The sequence below is a fragment of the Equus przewalskii genome, chromosome 9, assembly GCF_037783145.1.
Source record: "Equus przewalskii isolate Varuska chromosome 9, EquPr2, whole genome shotgun sequence".
Taxonomy (NCBI): domain Eukaryota; kingdom Metazoa; phylum Chordata; class Mammalia; order Perissodactyla; family Equidae; genus Equus; species Equus przewalskii.
Window position 1 is genome coordinate 16,986,872 of NC_091839.1, and position 16,583 is coordinate 17,003,454.

Genomic DNA, 16,583 nt, shown 5'->3' on the forward strand with positions numbered 1-16,583 from the left:
CAGGGCATACACCTCTCGTGGCGCCCCCACATCCACCACGACACACGCAGGTGCCCAGGGGCCTCGAACACAGAGCAGACATGAGCATGACCAGGGTGGGGCCGCCCTGAGAGGCGTGTCATCTCTGCACCATGTCCCCGTACAGATTGAAGGAGGGACAGGGAAGGGCCTGGCGGCACCCAGGAGAGGGGCTGAGCGGCAGTGGGGGATGGGAAGAAGCAAAGACCCCGGAGAGAGCCGGAAACCGGAAGAGATGGAGACAGAGACACACAGTGAGAGGAACAGGACTAGAGAGAGACCCCACTCTGCCTTCTCGGTCTCTCTGGGGGAGGCAGGTCTGGGAAGCTGAGGACCCCAGGGGCCTGGTCAGCCCATCAGGGTCTCCAGGTACAGATGGTGACTTCTGCCTGGGCCTGAGCGGGCCCCGTCCTCACACGGCCCCTGCAACACCGCCATCAATTGGCACAGCTGTCCTATGAGCAGGGATTGCCTCTTTCCCCACTTTCCAGAGATGGATGCTGATGCCCCAGAGCAGGGAAGTGCCCTGCTCAAGGCAGCACAGCAAGTGGTAGGATTTGAACCCACATCCGTCATGGCAAGGTTGGTCAGTGCCCCACCTCCCCGTCTCCCAGGGGACAAACGGAGAAAGGAATCTGAACCACAGCGTGGGAGATCGATGCAAAAACGGCCACACTCCTCCATCCTTCCATGTGCCCACATCTCTTCCAGTGTGAGTTTGCAGCCCCGTGAGGGGTGGGGTCTGTTTCTGCTCCCTGGAATCTGGGCTGGCCTGGCCACTTCTGGTGGCCGGAGAATGCAGCAGAGAAAACCACGTGCCAGATCCGAGCTGGGGTCTCAGGAGGCCCCCGGCCAGAGTCCAACCAGCTCTCTATGTGAACAAACCAGACAGCCCTTGGGGCGATGCCACCACGCGGCCCAGTCACTCCTGTGGCCCCTGCCACCAGCCAGCCAACCGCCGGGAGCAGAGGCCCCTTGGTGACCGGTCGCTGCCCACGGATACACAAGAGGACCCTGTTGAAACCACCAGAACTGCCCAGCTGGGCCTAGAATAAAACACCAACCTGCAGAATAATGAGCTAAAAACACTTGGCCTTTGGAGCTGCAAAATTTGGGGGTGTTTGTTCCACAGCGATAGCTAACCGATACACACAGAGCCCGCGGAGACGGCAGGATAAAGAGCATCGATGGTTCTCATCAGGAGTGATGCGTGAGCCTCACTCTGATGAGGATTTGAGTCTTGGAAGAGACACAAGAATCCAGAGGGGTGGCTTTTTGTTTTTAAGACTTTATCGTTAAAAACAAAGTAGAAGACATCAGAGAAGGGAGGTAGGTGGAGAGGGGAGGGGGGCGGGCTGGGGGATGAAGGGAACGTCTCCAAAATGTAGGGTCCAGGTGAACCCCCGTCCCTCATGGCCCCAGCCCACCTCCAATCCCTTCCTTGTCCTGGAGGCGGGGGGACCCCCAGCCACCATCTTCCGAAGACTCGGGCCCAGGATCTCAGCTCAGGTTCTGGGCGGAGGTGAGGGCAGAAGTGGGGCGCAGGGCCTGGAGGCCTTGTCTTTGTCCTTGAGAGGCCCTCAAGGGGGCGCTCAGGCCCCCCGTGTCCCGGCGGGGCCCCAGGGAGGTAGGCGTTGAGTGAGGGGGCCGGAGGAGGTGGGTCCTGAAGCCAGAGGGCCAAGCGGAACCAGAACCAGGTGTGAGCCTGGTGGTCGTGGTCCGGAGGCTGGGGTCTGTGGAGGGGGCAGGAGAGGCTGAGTCAGGAGCGGGGGAGGGGGTCTGGCCCCACCGGCCCCACAGCGAGAGGGACACAGGGAGACAGAGAAACAGAGAGACAGAATCAGAACAGCAATGGAGGGGGGGAGACAGACTGAGATGAGAAAGAGACAAGGAGACGTCGAGACCAAGAGAGCCTTAGAGAAAGACAAGGAGAGAGAGACAGAGGGGGACAGAGGAAGAAACATCCAGGGAATCAGAGATGAAGACGTGGAAAGAGAAAGAACGAGGCAGAGAGACAGGCAGAACAGAGAGACAAGGGGCAAAAGTCAAGGGCAGCAGAAAGAAGTGGGGGACCTCCATCCTCCTGATCCCAGAGGACCCCCGACACTCAGACCAGGCCACACCTGTCCATGATTCATCAGGGCAGAGCTGAGACCCCCCCAAAGGCCTGCCAGGCTCTGAACACACCCAGCCATCTCTCCTTCTCAGGCTTAGGCCTCCAGTGCCCTCCAGGCCTCAGCCCTCCCAGGTCTCCACTCTCATCTCGCAGCCCTCCTGCTGGCCCTGAATTCCCCACTCACCCACCGACTCACTAGCCTCAGCTCAGCGCAACCCTTCCTCCCTCTCATGTGTGTGTGGAGGGGCTGGCTCACAGCCATGAAGTTGCTAAGTGCGCTGGGCCTTTGCACGTGCTGTTCCTTCTTTTCCTGCATCACTCCTCCTGTTAGCCTGGTCTCAGCTCTAAAGTCCCCTCCTCCAGGCAACCCTCCCTGAATCCTCCAGGCTGGGTCAGATGGCCCCTCCTCCAGGAAATCCTCTCTGAACCCTCCAGCCTGAGTGTGATCCCCACCCCCCCCCCAGGCCCCTCCAGTACCTGGGTCCCCTCATCCTGGCCCTGAGCACTCTGGGTTGTCACTGTCTGGGGACAGGTCTGTCTTTCCCACTGAATTATGAGTCCCATGAGGACAAGGCTGGAGCTGTCATGGTCACTGTGGTGTCCCCAGCATCACTCAGCACAGGGCTGGGCACAGAGGAGTTCAGAGAATGTGTACTCAATGAATGAATGAATGAATGAATAGATGCTAAACTAAGGAGTCTGGACTTTATCCAGAGGGCACTAGGGAGCCACAGAAGAGTTTTAATCCAGGAAAGAGTCAAGATCTGATCTGTGCTTTAGAAACTCCAGGCTGCTCATCAACCCTGGGACTTTGCACATGCTGTTCCCTATGCTTTTCTGAGCTCAATGAACCAACATAAGTGACCTCTTCTCTCTGAGCCTTAGCATTCTCATCTGCATAATGAAAATAATAATAATCTTTCCCTCTTGGGATTCTTGTGAAGGCTAAATGAGAAGATGTTCTAAAGTCTTAAGACCTGGGAGAGTAAAAGAATGCACCCTACTACCTTGCCCCCGACTTTTACCCAGTGGACTCCTATTCATCCTTCAGTGCCCCACCCAGAGGACACTTCCTCTACAAAGTCTTCCCTGACATCTCAGGGATAGCTGATGACTCCCTCCTTTGAGCAAGCTGTGTTTTATTGTTTCATCTGCTGCACTGGATTGTCATTGACTTCTGATGTCCACTTCCTCAGAAGCCCAGAACCTTCTCAAGAGCTGGATTCTACCTGAGGCATGTAAGGGCATGGAGTGAGGGTTCAATATATGTTTGGAGATGTAAGTAATGTATGGGTGGGTGGATGGATGGGCGGGTAGGTAGGTGGGGGAATGCATGGCTAAGTTGACAAATGGGTGGACACGTGGACAGATGGATCAATGTGGGGGAGGGTGGATGGTGGGTATGTCGGTGGATAGATGAATGAATGAATGAGTGAATGAATGCATGGTTGGATGGATGGTGAGTGGATGGATGTTTGGTGGATGGTGGGTAGGTGGGTGGAGAGATGAAATATATGGATGGATGAGTGAGTTGATGGATGGATGGATGAATGAATCATCTTCCCGCCCAGCCCCGGAGAGCCCTCAGTTCGGAGACACAGGCTGACGCTGCTCTGGCCGGGCCCACTACTGGAGTCCAGAAGTCTTACGAAGGTTTGAAGTCACACAGCCTCCAACCCAGTCCCCACAGACATTCACACTCACACTTCTCTTGAGTCCAGCGTCTATAGATAATGCCACTCTCCTTCTAAGTTCAAACTCATCCCCATTGACCCTGGAAGACAAAAGGGGAGTGTTACTGGCCTTCACCAGACACCCGCACATGACCCTAAGTCCTTCCCGCCCCTTCCTTCCCCAGGGGATCCCTCTATCCAGACAGACTGAGTCATTGTTTAAGAGGGTGCTGGTCCTTTAAGGAAAAGTGGAGCCTTCCGAGGAGTGGGTGGAGCCTGGAGGAAGCGAACCCAGTGAGGGCCTGGAAATCTGCATTTGCATCTCCAGCTCCTCTGTTACACAAATAAGTCACTGTAGTATTCATGAACTTAATCTCACAAGGTGGGGCATCTGTGTTTCCAGGAGGGGCCTGGCGTGCTGAGGGTGGGGCCTCGTTAGGGGGTGGGGTCTTACCTGGCGGCCTCACAGTCATGTGTGGCTGAGTCTCCGTGTAGCCCCCCACGGGCTGGCCCTCTGGGCTGAAAGCTGCACCCTGCCCTGCGAGGGGGTTTGAGGGGTGCAGGCTGAGCCCCAGGATGCCCGGGTCCCGTTTTGACACTCCCGCAGGAGCAGTAGGGCCTCTCTGCCCGCCTTCTCCCTGTACCTGTGCGGTTGGATTGATCGATCATGGGTTGCACGATGCGTCTCCGGGCGTTAATGAACCTGGGAGGGTCGTGGAAACGGAGGAGGGTGTCAAGAGGGAGCAGGAGGGAAGCAGGGAGAAGCACACACAGACGGAGAGCGAGCCGGGAGGAGAGGACGGAGGCGGAGAGGCTGCGAGGGGCGGCGGCGCCTCCTTCAGCACCGCGGACAGCGCCCGGCCTCCCCGCCCGGGGGCGCTCACCAGTTGTTGACTTGCAGAATCGTGAGCCCCGTGTCCTGCGCCAGCTGTTTCTTCTGCTCCTCCGAGGGGTACGGGTGCTGTGACCACCAGCGAGAGTCACCCTGCCTGCCAGGCCGCCATCCGATCCCCAAGGCCTGGCCTGTCATCTGAGAGCCAGCGCGTCTGTGCTCCCCGGGGACCCAGTGGAGGGAAGCGGAGCCCAGCTCCAGGCAATTACACCCGTGGGCTCCCTGCCTCTTCCAGCAATTAGAGACTAATTGGCCAGCTCTCATTAGGGAGACTGAGCTTGGGGAGGGGGCTCCAGGGCCCAGAAAGGAGGCAAAGCCAGCACCGGCCCTCTGAGTCCCCGTCAGGGTCCCTGCACACGTCTCTCGCCGTCCCAGTCTCTCTCTCTCTCTGTGCCTCTCTCTCTGACTTCCTCTCTCTCCCTCTGTCCCTGTCTCTGTGTCTTTGTCCCTCTGTGACCCAGTCTCTCCCTGTGTCTGTCTTGCTCTGATTCAGTCCTCCCCATCTCCCTCCATCTCTTTGTTTCAGCCTCTCCCTGTCTCTCTTTTTCCGTCTCTCCCCAGGAGGCAGTGTGGTGCAGTGGTTAGGGCCCACACTGCCTGCATCTGAACCCACTTCTGGCTGTGGGTCCTCTGGGCTTCCATCTCTTCATCTGCAGAATGGAGCTAACCACACCCCCGCTCCCGCAGGGCATGTCTGGCTGGATGGCGGATGATTGACGGCTAGGTGAATAGATGGGCGGATGGGTGGGGGAGTGGGCGGATGGGTTGGGGGAGGACCTTAGCGGCACCTGGAGCACAGGCAGTGCTCCGGGATGTTCGCATGTTAGTCCCCATAGCCTTGAGATTCTCCCTCCATATTTCTCCCCTGCCTCAGTCTCCCATCTCTGGGTCTCTCTTGAGGCCCCAGTCTCTGCGTGGCCGCCCTTCTCCACCCCCCTGGATGCCCGCCCACACCCAGGGGCCCGGGGCACTCACCGAGAGGTGCTGGAACAGCCAGGCTCTCATGATGTTGGTGGCCACCTTGGGGAAGATGCCCCGCTTCTTGTTCCGACGCCGCTCCTGGTCCAGCTCCTCGTCCTCTCCCCCAGAACTGGGAGAGGCCACGCTTGTGTCCAGTCCGTCTCCTGACGGGGGAGAGGCACGCTGTGTTTGTGGACAGTGAGGGTGGGCACCCAGGGGGACCAGAACCCTCCTCCAAGACACCACTTCACACCTCTCTGGAAGTCCCACTTGCTGTCTAACTTCAATCCTCAGACCGACTCCCACATTTCCCCTCCACCTCCCAAGCATCTCACCTTGGTCACTAGAGTTGTCCCCACTCTGGGAGGCCAGGCCACCACTGGATGGACCCGGGGTCCCCAAATGTACAGACCCACTGTCCTCATGGTCTCTAATCCATGCGTTAGTCTGGAAAACAAGAGTTGGAAGTCAGCGTCAAGGCATGGGGTACAATATAACACGGGGGCTAAGATCATGGCTCTGGAGCTGGGACTCCTGGGTATAAAGCCTGTCCCTGCCTCTTTCCTGGCTGTGTGAGCTTGAGCAAGTCTCTTCACCTCTCTGTGCCTGTTTCCTCAACTGAAAAATGGAAGACCCCCACCTCAGAGTATGGTAAGGACTCCATCAGTTAATTTAAGTAAAGACACACAGTAATTGCTCCACAAAGATGAGCTCATACAGATGGACAGCACCCTATCTGAAATCCTTGGGGGCCAGTGTTTCAGAATTCAGACCTTTTCACATTTTCAGACAGTAAATCAGTGCACATACTGTGTACTTCATAACACGCCCCGCAGGGTGCGGGGCATAACCTTGCCGTCAAACTCATTAAAATTTCTGCAGCCAAATGGATGAATATTTAACTAAGTGGAATAAATAAAGGCTATAAATAGCCTCTCATTAGTTCAGGGCAGCTTTTGCTGCCAAATGAGTTTGCACGAAACTTACAGGGATGCAAACTCCACAATTTTCAGTTTTCAGAGATTTGCGTCGGGTCGGGGGGGGGGTGTCTCAGAATTGCAGACCACAGGGTCCGGGGCTGTTTTTTCTTTATCCAAACTCCGACACACTTTGAGGAAGTTGACAATGCGGCGGAGTCACCCTCTGCCCCAGCTCTGTGTCCCTGGAGGAGACCGACCCACAGAGACGGCATTGAGACCACTTGGCCGATTACCCTCAGGTTCGGTTCCATTGCCGGCAGGCAGATTACGTGCAGAGGGGGGTGGAAACAGCCACCCGCTATTTCTGAGCCCCGGGAACCCCACCTGCCCTGCTGATCGCCCCAGACCCTGCCCACTGCTTCACAGTCCCTCCCCACACGGCCCAGTGTGGGTGCATCGTCCGTCCCTCTATCACTGGGGCTCAGCCCAAGACGCCGCGGCTCAGAGCGGTTTCCTCCAGGCTCGTACGTGTGCGTGGAATTGTGCGTGAGTGCCCTGGGGAGGGCGTGCGTGCCAACTGCAGCATCGCCCGGTCTGAAGGCTTTCGAGTACGGCTCTAACTGCCACCTGTAGCTCTTGTCATGCTGGATCCGATTGGATGCTGCAGGTCAGCATCCACATTGGCCCCCCTGATGCTGGCCTGAGCCTGTCGTGTGGCATGTAAGTGTGCGTGTGTCTATGTCTGTGCCCAAGAGGGCGAGGCTGTCCACGGAAAGGAGGTGGCCGAGGCGTGGTTGTTCCCTGGTCGAAGCCGAGACACGCGGCCGTGTTGGAACGTGGCTGTGTCACCCTCTAAGACGGCCAGGTGGCCGGATCTGACTATGGGGAGGCCGAGTTTTTCTAAGTGTGTGGCTGTAATTCGAGGGGCTGGTTGTCCTATGTGAGACAGTGTGTGGGGACCCTGATTCCTACACAAGCAGGCACGCGGCTCCGTGACTGTATCGGGGTGGGCGATGGCCCTGGGGGCATCTATTGGAGGCCGTGTGAAGACACACACACTCCAGAATGGCAGTGTCCTAATCAGGCCATGCGGTCTGTGATGCTGTCATGCGGCTGGGATGTGTGTATGAGGAGGGGGTGTATGTTATCGCTGGTTGTGAGCGAGAACGGCCTTAACCGTGCAGCTGCGTGCGAACCTGTGTGGGTGTGGCCGAGTCTGTGGGTGCTGTCTGCAGCTGTTGGTGTGTGTGTGTGTGTCTGTGTGTGTGTGCTGTCGTCCAGCTGTATCCCTGTCTGTGTGGCTGCCACGGAGCTGCTGCAGGTCCCGCGGTCGGAGGCTCTGTGGCGGGTGTGTGCCCTCACGCCACAGCCCAGCCGCCCGGGGAACGGCTTTGGTCGCAAGGTGAGGCCTGGGGCCCCCTCCTGGGCCCACCTGATCCGGGAGGCTGGGGCAGGAGGCCGGGTAGTCCTCGAGGTCCTCCCTGCAGCCGCCGTCCCGATCCTCGATGACCAGGTCGATGGGCATCTTTCCCTTGAGGCAGGTGATGTAGCGATGACAGAAGTTGTCGCACAGGTCGTGGACCTGAGGGGGCACCGGGGTACTGGGGGGGCCGCCCGGGGGGCCAGGGCTGGGGCGTACAGGGAGGGGGGTGGTACTCTGCCCCAACTCTGGGGAAGGGGGTGAGAGAGGGAGGGGCGGGGGGGCGGGTGACAGGTGAGGGGAAGTGAGAAGCACTCACCTTCTCCAGCTCCAGCAGGTGGAACCGGAGCACTTGGATGGCCTGGATCATCTGCAAAGAGAGACAGGAAGAGCAGAGGAGGCGAGAGAGGGAGGGCCGGGGGAGAGAGAGAGAGACGGGGAGGAGGAGGAGGAGAAAGGAGAGAAGCGGAGAGACAGAGAAACAGAAGGAGTGAGATGGAATAAGACAGACAAAGCAACAGAGAAAGAGAGAAACCAGGAATCGAGACAGAGACTCAGAGTTAAGGGAACAGAGAGTGTTTGAGAGTCGAAGAAAAAGAGAAGCAAGAGGCGCAGGAGACAGAAAAGGGTCCATCACAGGAGGAGGAGGAGGCCGAGGCGTCCTTAATTAGGACAATAGCCACCCTTTGCCTGTAAACTACATTTCCCAGAGTCCTTTGCCAGAGGGCTCAGCCAATAGGAAGCCCTGGTGGGAGCTTGGAAACAAAAGGAAAGGAGAAGCAGGGGTATTTCTCCCTCTCGCTCTCCCTCTCCTCCCCCTTCTCTTTCTCTCTCTTCTCTCCTCATGTTGGCATGGGCTCTGTTCTCCCGACTGAGTGGTGTATCAAGTCCCCTCGTGAGCCAGGCCCTGTTCTAAGCTCTGGATGCTGGTGAACTCATGAACTACTCACAACGGCCCTACAGGATAGACACGACTACAGGCTACACTTTACAGATGAGGAAACTGAGGCACAGGGAGATGGGGCTACCCGCCCTGGTTCACAGGGCTAGCAAGTGGCAGAGCCGGGATTTGAACTCAGGCCACGGGTCCTGTCCTCAAGCTCCTGGCTACCCTGCATTGCAAATGGGCAGCGATCATCCATATTGGAGAAGGGGGTCAGGCTCCCCCAGTCAGCCCCAGGGCTGCGGAGGGCGCGACAGGACAGCCCTCGGAGGAGGGGGGTGGGGAGGGCCCGGGTCTCACCAGATTGTCCAGCTCCGGGTTGGAGGAGAAGAGGGGCCTCTCGGAGCGGACCTGGGAGGAAGAGAGAGGCCAGGGAGGGCACTGGGAGGCTCCCTCCCGCCCCTCATCGCCGGCTTGCCCGGCGCACGCCTGATGAGGGGTTGCACACCTGCTTGGCAAAAGCGGCAATGTCCTCATTGAAGGAGTCGGAGGAGCAGACGTCGCCGCCCGGGGGCGTGCCCAGCCCAGCCCCGGCCACGTCACGAGGTGAGCACGTGGCCAGTTCACATTTCTCAAAGACCAGGGCCAGCAGGGGGAAGAGCGGGTGTCTGGCAGGGGGCAGGAGAGGAGAGATCTCCTTAGGGGAGGGCAGGGGTCCACGAAGCTCAGAGCAACTGGGAGGGCACAGGAGGCCCAGAGGGAGGAGATGGAGAGACAGAGACGGAGCGAGATAGAGTCCGAGAGAGAGAAACAGACGCAGAGAAACAGAGAAAGAGAGTGGGAGAGAGGCCCACATCCGGAGACCCCACTCACCCGTAGATCTCGTCCTTCTCTCTCTTCAGGCCATCGCTGTCCAAGCCCGGGGGAGGGGGCTGAGGAGGCCGGTGGGGGCCGTAGGGCCCCGGGGCTCTCGGTGCTGTGGGCACTGCCTCCGAGAAGCCAGCCAGGGCTGCGGTGCCATCCACGATGCCTGGGTAGTGAGGCAGCTCATCGTACTGGGGGGGGGAGGCAAGAGGGAGAGAGCCCCAAGGAGGCGTCAGTGCCTCCAAGAAACCTCCCGATCTGGGGACCCAGGAGATGCCCCCTCTCTGCCCGGGGACCCGCCTTTCCGTTCCCCAGGTGTCCAAGGCCTGCCTCCTGATGGCCCCGATGTCCATGGAGCTGTTGGGTGGGACCGAGGGCCCTGTCTCGCAGCCTTCTCTTGGGCCCCTGGATGGTGACAAACGTCCCGTCAGAGATCCCTGATGGGAGGGCAGGCGGGTCCCGAGGAGAGAGACTGAGCAGGTCGGGGAGCTGAGGGTCAGGGTCGGGGTCAGGGATGGGCGGGCGGGTAACGACCGGCTCCTCACAGAGTGAGGAGGGCAGACAGGAGCGGAGAGAGAGAGAAATGCTGAGAGAGATGGGGAGACAGGCAAAGAGAGAAAAGATGGGAGAGAAAGAGAGAAACACAGAGACAGAGGCAGACACAGAGAGGGACGCCCCTTACGGACCTTTCCCATGAAAACAGCGCATTGTCCGCACACACGTCCGGACACTTCACCCACTCCCCCCACTTCCGTGTCATTTCACAGTTCAAGCACGCACATCCGAGTGGGTCTGAAGAACCTGTCACACCCCATCACCACGTGAACCCACCGCACACACACAGCCAAAGGTCAGGTGCAGGAATGAAGGAAGGAGTGAGCGAGTGAACGAATGAACGAGGCTGTCAGCACAGTGCCTGGCACACATCCCATAAACACTTGTTGAAGGACAGTGTGACCCCACACAGCCACACAAACCCGCTGTGCAAACGGCCCCGCAGAGAAACCACGAGCCCTGGGGTGGCCGAGATTTCTGCGTCCCGTCACCACAGAGGCAAGGGCCCTGGGGAGGCCGGAGGGACCTTTAAATCACCAGGCCAAACCCTGGCGTGGAGACGAAGGAGCTGAGGCCCCACCAGGCACAGGGACCGGGGAAGGAGGAGCAGAGGTCCATGCCGGGGTTCCCCTGCGTGTGTCTCCTTCTCTCCGCCCTTCGCTCACTCTTCTCTGAACTTCTCCGAGCCCTGAAGTTGGATCCAGCTGCTCCCATGTGCTGGGGTCTTCCCACCCAGCGTGCTTGCGCACCGTCCACCCTCAAAGGGGCAGACTCAGCTCCTCACCCATCACCTGAGCTCGCCCATCCCCAGGACGGTCAAGGAGAGAAGCCCTCGGCCCTGCCTGGTGAGACCCACCTCTCCCAGCACTGTCCCCACCCCTGACCTTCGGAGGGACTTGGAACAAAAGTGGACCAGGGAGAAGGATTAGGGAGGAGAGAAAAGGGAGGAGGGGGAGGATAGAGGGCCTGAGATGGAGGGGGAGACAGGGACGGAGAGGTGGGGGGCAGAGAAAGAGATGGGGGGGTAGGGCAGGCTGAGCTGGGGGAGATGCAGCGGGAGATGTGGAGACGGGCCGGCGCGCAGGGTGCCCGCCCTCAGACCTACCCTCCGGGCCATGGGCTGAAGCCGGCGGCCGCTCCCGGGTCCCTCCAGGGCCTGGCCAGCGGGGAGGGCGCAGCCAGGGCCAGCGGCCCGGGTGGCCGGTGGGGCCGACGCCAGGGGGTGGGGCAGGAGGCTGGGTGCCCGGCTCCCCCACCCCCCCCACGGCCGTCAGCGGCCGGCGCCGGGCGGGGAGCAGGCTGCGCGCATGGACCCCCAGCGCCCGGCCCCGCGGGGGTCACGGCCAGGGGCGCATGCCGGCCAGCGGGGGCGCGAGGCGGGGGAGGGTCGCCCGAGGCCCCCTCCCCGGGGCGCCCAGTCCCTGCGCGGGTCCTGGGAGGACGGAACCAGCCCGAGACAGACACGCAGCCCGAGACAGACAGTCCGCCCGCGGGCCGGGGGCGGGGTGGGGCGCGCGGGCCGGCGTCGGCGGGCCCGAGGGATGCTGGCGGCTCGTCTCCTCTCCCCTCTCCCGGTCTCTCCCTCTCTCTGTGGTCACATCCGGAAGTTCCACCGCGGAGATGCTTAACCCGCTGTCCGCCGGCGGCGCGAGCGGGCGGGGCGGGCGGGTCCCCAGCCCCCTCTCCTCCCCTCCCCCCGCCCCATCCCCCCGCCGGGGGCGCAGCGGCTTCCCGGGGCCGCGTTGTATCGCAGTCTCCCCGGGGCTCGGCTCCCTCAGCCCCTACCCCCCCTGCCGCCCTCTCTCCGGGTCAACCCCCACCCTCCGGCTCCGGGGCGCCCCGGCCTCCCCCCTCCTCGGCCGCCACAGGTCTCTGCCCCTCTCCCCCTCCTTGCTCTCCGCCCTTCCCGTCTCGCTCTCTCCATCTCCCCGCTTCCCTCTTGTTTCCACGGCTTCAAGTCTCTCCATTCCCTTCTCTCTTTGTCTCTCGGTCTCTCTCTGCCATCTCTGCGCGTCTCCGTCTCTCCCTGCCCCCCACGCTCGCGCAGGCCCTCCCACCTCTCCCCACCCCCCTCCTTCTCTGTTCTCTCTCTCTCTCCGTCTCTCTGACGCTGAGACAGAATCCGAGGAGAGAACCGGAGGCTGGAAGCAGCCAAACCCCATATTTTAGTTTCCCTTCTGGCTCTGGCCCCCCGAGCTTCCCTCCCCTGGGAGACAAGGACACGCGTGCGCCTGTGTCTGGAGCCATCGGGGTGTGCGCGCGCGAGGGTGTGTTTGCAGGAGTGACTGTGTGCGTTGTTCCGGCCTCTAAATATGGTGAGTGTTGGGTGTGTGTGTGTGTGTGTCTGCCCGAGTCTGGACATACAATATCTGGGCCTCGGACATCAGCGTGTCTGCACGTGTGTGTGTGTGTGTGTGTGTGTGTGTGCGCGCGCGCGCGCGCGCCTGGAGGTCTCTCTCTCTCCCTCCGCCCACTTTTGGCCCCTGCCTTTTGGAAGGTTTTCAGCCTGGAATTCGCTCCACTGCCCTGGGAGTTGGTGGAATCTCTAGAATCGAGGAGGAACGAGGCGCCCGGTGACGCCTCCGCTGGAGCGCGCGCAGGTCCACGGTTTCCTCGGAGGAGCCTGGAACCCACCCAGCCTTTGACGCTGGCGCTCTCATGAGGTCAAGGGAAGACGTCTGCGGTGAAAATTTGTTGAGCACCTACTGTGTGCTGCGTGGTGTACTGGAGATAGAGCAGAGAACAAAAGACAAGCTTCCTGGCCTCCTGGAGCCCACATTCTGTTGGGGATGGGGTGAGGGAGAGAGAATAGTTCAGGAGGTAAAGATCTAAGTGTAAAATACTGCCTGGAGGTGGCAGGTGCTCTGAAACAAAGCAGAATGAGGACGTGGGATGATATAAGCTGGACAGGGGAGGCCTCAGAGGAGGTGACATCTGAGCAGAGGCCGGAGGAAGGGGAGGGAGGGAGTCATGCAGACATCTGGGGGAAGATCCTTCCAGGCAGGGGAACCACAGGTGCAAAGGCCCTGGGGCAGGAATGTGAACAGTGAGGCCAGCAAGGGGGAGAGGAGAGAGACCCCTGGGATTTGTTCTGTCCCTGGCTTTTCCTACATTAGGGGTCTTTCTTTTCTGGTGTCCTCTGATTCCTGAGGGGCTGTGCCAGTGGGTGTCAAGAGACCCGTGAACTCCCTAAATTACATGGCAAGTTGTGGGCTTGGCGCTTATGGTTCTTCCCCCCCACCCCCCACGGAGATGGCCCATAGTTTTCATTCCTTTTGTCACAAAAGGTTACTTGACCCCCCCCAAAAATGACCAACCATCGCTACAGAGGGACGGCACCAAAGAGAAATGAGATCGGTCTGGCGAGAAGGGGACAGAAAGAGGGGCGAGGACGAAGACCCAGAGGGAGGACGGACAGAGATGGAGGGGGGACAGAGACCCAGAGAGGAGGACAGAGATCCAGGCTGAGTGGGGGCCGGGAGCATGGTGGCACCCCTGCCGGCCGTCCCAGGATGTGTTCACGACTCATAAGCAGCCCCGGCTTTTCCTCAGCTGCCTCCTGCTTCGCCTTCGTCCTCTCAAAGTGAAACAAAACTGTGCAGGCCGGGGGCCGGGGCGCCCGCTGGGCCTACAGCACGAGGGACTGCGGTTAGACTGGCAGCAGCACTTCCAGCAGGAGGGGCGAGTGGAGGCTGTGGGGGAGGGCCAGCCTGGTGGCCCTGGTCCTTCCCATCTGGGCTCTGCTTCACCTCCAGGTCACCCCCTCTTCTCCTTGTCTCTGCCTCTGCCTCCCCCTGCCTCTGTCTCCCCCTGCCTCTGTCTCTCTCTGCCTCCATCTCTCCCTGGCTCTCACGCCCTCACTCTCTGTGTCTCACCCAGGAGCTCTGTCCCTCTCTGATCCCTTCTCTCCCTCTGTCCCTGACTCTTGCCCTCTGACTCCCCTGGACACCCCCCTCCCTGGCCACCGCTGGGTCTCCTCTGGGAATCTGGGGGCTGGACCCACCTCAGACTGACCCTTCCCCATTTGCTCAATGGGCAATGGGCTTGGGTGGGGGGTGATGGGGAGGTGGTTAAACCAGAGGGTGCTGGGACCCAGGGGGCCTCGGCTGAGTCTGGGGTCCCCGCACCAGTGGGCGCTCCCGCCCCCACTCTCCCCGCCCCCGACCCCCGACACTCACACTCAACTATCTGCAGGTGACGCTGGCCCTTTAAGGAAGGCAGAGGGGAGGGGGCCGGGAGAGCCTTAATCACTGTCACACGCCCCCCCCCCCCCCCCCCCCCCGCGCCGCCCTCAGAGAGGGGTTTTGGAGCAGAAAATTAATTTAAGTCACTTTTTAATTAAAGATGCCAAGCTCTTCTGTCGTCGCCCTCAGCTGAGGTTCAGGGTAGGGGAGCCGGGGGTCTGGGCCCCCAGCCCTGATTTGGGTCTCGGGGGGTGTGCTGAGGTCCCCGGGCCTTCATGGCTTCTGAAAGCAGGATGTGTGGCCTGAGGTGACCGTCCTGGGGGGGCAGGTGGGCAGAGGGAAGGAGGTGACTGGGCCGTGACCTCGTGGTGGTCCCAGGGAGGCCCGTGAGGGGGTGTGACTCGGGGAATGGCCAAAAGGGAGTGGCAGAAAGAGACACGGAGAGATGAAGGAAATGGGGTAGACTGAGTCAGAGGGAGAGAGAGATGGGAGGAGAGAGAGACAGAGAGAGAGAGAGACAGAGAGATGGACAAAAAGAGAAAGAGACGGAGAGATGGACAGAGAGAGGGAGAGACACAGAGAGAGACAGAGATATGGGGGGAGAGAGAAAGCGGGATGGGGGGTGGGAGGCACAGACAGAGACTCGAGACGTTTCTTCCAGTCGTTTCTCCCCTGGCTCTGAGCTCAGAAGGACCCTCCGCCGCCCAGACGAGGAGGGGCCTGCGCTCCGCGGCATCAATCTTTTTAATTACAGAGGAGCGAGCTGCTGGGCTGGGGACGACCCACCGGGGTGTCTGGAGAGAAGCCACTGGAGAAGGCAAGGGACCGGAGGCCGGAGACGGGGAGGAGGTCGCCGGCCTTCTGTCCATCACACACACCCCGTCCCCTCTCTCTCTGACCTCAGGCCTCCTTAGCCACCTCCCTCAGATGGTCCTGGCCCCTGGGACCCTCGTGACCCGGCGGGGAGGGAGAAGGTGGGGTCCAGGCCTCGGTCTTGCTGGCTGTCCCCGTGTGGCTGCCCGCACGAGGGCGCGGTTTGGGCCCCCTGGGTGTATCTGGTGGCATGTTACCCTCTGGCCTCTGTGTGGGCACAGACCCCGCAGGACCCCCGCCCTGGGAGGGGGGCACCCTCCAGCCCCCCCGCCCTCATCGTATAGACGGGAAGCCCCCAGGCCTGGCCCAGCCCGTTGAGTCCTCCAGGCCTAGGTGTGGGGACCTCCTGCGTCTCCCCAACATGGTTTCCCAGACTGGCTGCTGACCCCCCAGCGCCCGCTCACCAGGCAGCCGCCGTCCCCAGGGGCGCCCCAGGGATCCCCAGGATCTGCTCTCAGAGCCGCGGGAGCCGAGAGAGTGAGCTAGGAGCTGCTCAGGCCCCTCCTGCCTTCTTTCTTGGTCTTTCTGCCAGCTCTGCCTCAGTTTCCCTCTTCGTCATCAGCTGTCTGCTTGTCTCTTGGTCTCTGCCCCTCGTCCCTCACCCTTAGAGTCTCTCCAGGGATCTGTATCTCTGCCCGGAGCAGGGGGAAGAAGGGGTCTCTGTGAGGGCCCCCTGTGTCTCTGTCTGTCTTGGGGGTGTGTGTGTCTGTCTGTCTTGTGTGTCTATCCCTCCATCTTTTTCTCTGGATGATTCTCTGTGTCTCTGTTTCCATCTCCCTCTCTCTCTCCCTCCCCTTGCCCCCCAACTTCACCTTTGGGGACCCCCATCTCCCGGCCTTTGTGTCCCCCATCTCTCTCCTCTCTCCATCCCCGTCCCCGGGTTCCAATCTTCCTGTTTTGCTCCCCGCCCGGCTGCCCCCCCTCGAGGAGCCGCATGGCCCCCCCGAGTCCCCACTGCTTCCCCCGCCTGGCCTGGCTCCAGGAGGACGGAACGTGTCTCTCGGTGGGGCCCCCACCCCGCGCCCGCCCCTCTGCCCGGCCCATCCATCACGGAGCTGGCAACTCCGGTGGCTCATTTGTCACCCGCCGCCTGCCGCCCCGCCAAGCAATCATACCATTAGCCATGGCTCGGCAGAGGCCACCGGGGCCGCCGACCCGGCGGGGGGAGGGGCACGGCCCATGACCCCCAGGGCCCCTTCCTGTCCCTGTCCTTTCTCTCCTTGTC

At 60.8% G+C, this 16,583-nt stretch overlaps 1 protein-coding gene across 10 annotated transcripts; it reads right to left on the reverse strand.

The window, feature by feature from the left end:
- Window positions 1-1,286: 1,286 nt before the first annotated feature.
- MEIS3 (Meis homeobox 3) lies at window positions 1,287-11,978 on the reverse strand. Of its 10 annotated transcripts, none has more exons than XM_070633094.1 (14): window positions 11,407-11,554; window positions 10,077-10,151; window positions 9,756-9,937; window positions 9,391-9,550; window positions 9,243-9,293; window positions 8,319-8,369; window positions 8,012-8,161; window positions 5,995-6,106; window positions 5,675-5,823; window positions 4,692-4,768; window positions 4,452-4,510; window positions 4,262-4,345; window positions 3,839-3,908; window positions 1,287-1,751 (listed from the first exon to the last, which is right to left on the reverse strand). In XM_070633094.1, the coding sequence occupies exons 1-13, from the start codon at window positions 11,416-11,418 to the stop codon at window positions 3,859-3,861; spliced, it is 1,212 nt and encodes a 403-aa protein (XP_070489195.1). In that variant the 5' UTR covers window positions 11,419-11,554; the 3' UTR covers window positions 1,287-1,751; window positions 3,839-3,858. The 10 variants fall into 10 exon arrangements, with proteins under 10 accessions (XP_070489195.1, XP_070489196.1, XP_070489194.1 ...); XM_070633095.1 differs by having other exon boundaries at window positions 8,012-8,110; window positions 10,047-10,151; XM_070633093.1 differs by having other exon boundaries at window positions 10,047-10,151.
- Window positions 11,979-16,583: the final 4,605 nt, after the last annotated feature.